The sequence below is a fragment of the Borostomias antarcticus genome (genome assembly GCF_949987555.1).
Source record: "Borostomias antarcticus genome assembly, chromosome: 20".
Classification (NCBI taxonomy): domain Eukaryota; kingdom Metazoa; phylum Chordata; class Actinopteri; order Stomiiformes; family Stomiidae; genus Borostomias; species Borostomias antarcticus.
In genome coordinates, this window is record NC_140253.1 from 4,627,291 (window position 1) to 4,631,281 (window position 3,991).

Here is a 3,991-nt window from a genome sequence, read left to right on the forward strand (position 1 = left end):
GTTTGATGGTCATTTGAAGGTACGCTGTCTCATGCCTTCTCGTTCTGCCCCTCTCTAACTAGGTTCTGGTCCAAAATATTGGACCGGTACTCAAAGGTCTATAAAAGACTCATGCAACCACAAGCTGGACTTGCCATCTTCGGCTGTTCACAGTCGACTAAAAGCCTGCCTGTAGCAATTCAGCAGCCTCTGATGAATGATTGTTGCCAACAGACTCATCCTGGGGGAATGGAAGTCATCCTCTCCCCCTCCAGTCCAGAGATGGATGGCTGATATGATGTCAGTCAAACAGATGGAAAGACTCATATTCTTGAGGACTGATTCAATCAGGAAATGTTCGGCTGTCTGGGACCCATTTTCTCACCCACCAGGACCAGGCTGGGATGAAGAATGGTTCACTCAGCTCTTTTCTCACACACCCTGTTGGAGACTTAACGTGTCGTGCCTTTGAGCACAGTGCACAACTGCCAGCTCTTATCTATTCATCTTTTATTTACATATTTGAATTGATTAGTTCTTTTATACATGTCTGAGCCCGTTCTGTTTGTATTTCACACATGTTTTTTTACCCCCTTCATGTCTGCAGGGAATGTAACAAGAGCTCGCTGGATCTTTCAGCAACACCCCAACTGTATTATTTTACTGTCATGCCACATGACAGAAAACAAGCGTAGAAACAAGAGTAGACTGTACTGAGCAAACACACACACACGTGCATGCAGGTACATACCGTCACACAGCCGTGCTCGCACACTGGGAGCAGTAAAGATGTGTTTGGGTTTGTTTCAAATCAAATCACAATCCAATCAAACTTTATTTGTATAGCGCATTTCATACACAGAGACAACACAATGCGCTTTACAGAGAACAAGGGAGGTGGGCATACGACCCACCTCTACATATTCCAGAGGGAAGCAAAAAAACAGTATCACCCAGGGGCCAGAAAAGTGAGCTGTAAAAATTCTTCCCTGACCCCTCTCAACGAGGCGATCAAGCGAGCTCCTGGAGTATGTTTGTCTACTTTGTCTGCTTCCTCATAGCCACATCCCACTCATGTAGAGTTGTGTAATCTTCGGTCTCCTTGAAAGCTCTTGTGAAATGCCAGATTTTTGCCAGCAAAATGTTTTTCTAAATGTTTTTCTCAGCAATGTTTAGATAAGTAAGCATAATTAGTCTGTCTCCCAGAGAGCAATTGGTTTGACAGGAATGTCTTGTGAACCAGTTGTCTTCCTTTTATACTGAGAGAGTGTCCCGCCTCTTCTGACTGCCATGCCTGTCTTGACTGGACAAGAGACCCCCCCCCCCTCCCCCCTCCCAAGGATCAAGACCTCTCTAGAAATATTAGTTTATCTTATCACAGCTGCTGGCCTGGAGACCCTTGAACGAGTTTATACACACCTGTAAACATTAGGCTTTACAATATCCAAAGTGCTTCCTGGAAGGTTACATATTGACAGACGGGCCGAACCTGAGGGCAGGAGGTGATTTCCCTGAAAGTGGTTCCACCCCGGCCATTACTCCAGAACCGTCGCTTTCCCAGAGGAGGGAAGGTGAATAAACAGGAAGAGGGAAGTTAAATAAATAAATAAATAAGGTGAATAAACAGCCTATAAAGGTGGGCCAAACTGAACACCATGTTGTCTGATCAGGGAACGTTGACTGCGTTTCTCTGCGACTGACCCGGATTTCCTGTTGCTTCCTGTTGACTGCTGTTTGCAGTGTTTACACAACCTCGCTACCTACAGCTCCCTCTGGACCTCGACGGAGCAGGTCCTAAAAAGGTAATGGCTCACCTCACCTCACCTCTACTCATCTTTTTGTGGTGGAATGCCCCAAAAAGCGAGTTGAGTAGAGTTGAGTTGGTACTTTTTGGTGTGGTGGAAATGGAGCATATGCCCCAACTCGAGAGAGGCCGTCGTCAGGCCGAAATGTTGACTGACTCTCATGTTCTCGCATGGGATAAAGGATACTTTACTCTGCTTCCCAGCCTTTGTGTCCTATTTCATATAAATCAATCAATAACATATCAGTCTACACTGCGGACCAACCATTTTATTCGGGGGGGGGGGGGGGAGTCTATGTGAACTAAGGATGAAAGCACCTGTGGAGTAGATCAGCTACTCTTTACACAGCTGTGCTCGACCACGCTCCCATTTCCAACGCCATCCTTGCACCTATGCTGCAAGCAACACAGATGACCTCACATCCCCGTGACTGGCGCCTTCAAGTGAGTTTGCGATGATGAACGAATGATATCAGACGGTGGTGAAAATCTGGAATGGAATATTCTAAATCAAAATCTGATGACGACGTTATTTTTTGAGGCATTTCCAAACATCCTACTTTTCGGACATCCTCTATGCTGCTTCCTGGAGTAGTGGCATAAACCGGGCCACACAGTAGGATGTGTCCCAAGCTACATTGCAACAAAATGTCCACTGGAGTGACATTAATTGTGATTCACTTTTACTCATACGTATGCTGTGCAATCCGTAGCCGCCGCTGGGTAATAGCGTCGTAGGCTTCACCATCTCACATCCATGTTAACTAATCAGGATATGAACAAACTAATCAGGATATGAATTAGTTAATAATGAAGTTATCATCCACACTCACAACAGCCTCAAACCCATTCCTCTCCTGTGAATCCTGCACTTTTCCATCAACATGTAAGAGTGTTATTGTCTTCTATATTATGTATATGTACTAGTCATGTCATTGTCATGAGATTGATGGTGAATCCCCTCACAGACTCTCCCATATTGCACAACTCCTAGTGACTCATTTCCAGGTTAGCTTCTATAAAAGGAGCGACTCTCCCCTGTCGAAGGCATATTCAAACTGATCCACAGAGAGAAGAGAGAGAGAGAGGAGAGAAGAGTTTAAAGAGACGGACTAAAAGAAGGATAAATAACCTGAGCATCACAGTACTTCTCAAAGCTCCACTTGGGACCAGCAAAACCACGTCAGTTTTTACTGGAAGACATTAGCAGGAATTTTTCTTCCTCGTAGTTCAGTGTTCAACGCCAACCTGTTTAAAAGATGAAGATGAACAGCATAATCTCCTCTGTTATAGTGCTCCTCGCCCTCCTGGCCATCACTGAAGGTGAGTTCTTTCTATCTATCTATCTATCTATCTATCTATCTATCTATCTATCTATCTATCTATCTATCTATCTATCTATCTATCTATCTATCTATCTATCTATCTATCTATCTATCTATCTATCTATCTATCTATCTATCTATCTATCTACGTTTCTATCTATCTATCTACATATCAATATATCCATCCATCTATCTATCTATCTATCTATCTATCTATCTATCTATCTATCTATCTATCTATCTATCTATCTATCTATCTATCTATCTATCTATCTATCTATCTATCTATCTATCTATCTATCTATCTATCTATCTATCTGTCTGTCTGTCTGTCTGTCTGTCTGTCTGTCTGTCTGTCTGTCTGCCTGCCTGCCTGCCTGCCTGCCTGCCTGCCTGCCTGCCTGCCTACCTACCTACCTACCTACCTACCTACCTATCTATCTATCTATCTATCTATCTATCTATCTATCTATCTATCTATCTATCTATCTATCTATCTATCTATCTATCTATCAATCTATCTATCTATGTATCCTGCTCTCTCTCTCTGATGTGATGCTGACTGTTTGACCTTCAACCCCTGCCAGGGATGAGCCTGACGGGTCCTGGGGCAGACCTTCGCTGCCGCTGCATCCAGACGGAGAGCAAGCCGATTGGTCGACACATAGAGAGGGTGGAGCTGTTTCCTGCAAGCTCCCACTGCAGGGACACCGAGATCATGTGAGTTCTCAGTACTTCACACATGCACGCAGGCACGCACACACACACACACACACACACACACACACACACACACACAGACACACGCACACACATGCACATGCACACACACACAGACGCACACACACAGCACAACTGTCTGTTTGGACTGTAGTATACTTCT

At 44.3% G+C, this 3,991-nt stretch overlaps 1 protein-coding gene across 1 annotated transcript in view; it reads left to right on the top strand.

Annotated features, from left to right (window-relative positions):
• Positions 1 to 3,042: 3,042 nt before the first annotated feature.
• Positions 3,043 to 3,991, top strand: part of LOC311322410 (interleukin-8-like) — a gene marked incomplete at both ends in the record, with an annotated part of 1,084 nt that continues 135 nt past the window's right edge. Inside the window, 2 exons of the mRNA XM_084454475.1 lie at positions 3,043 to 3,106; positions 3,696 to 3,828. Coding sequence (XP_084310601.1) covers positions 3,043 to 3,106; positions 3,696 to 3,828 — 197 coding nt within the window. The remainder of the gene's footprint in view (positions 3,107 to 3,695; positions 3,829 to 3,991) is intronic.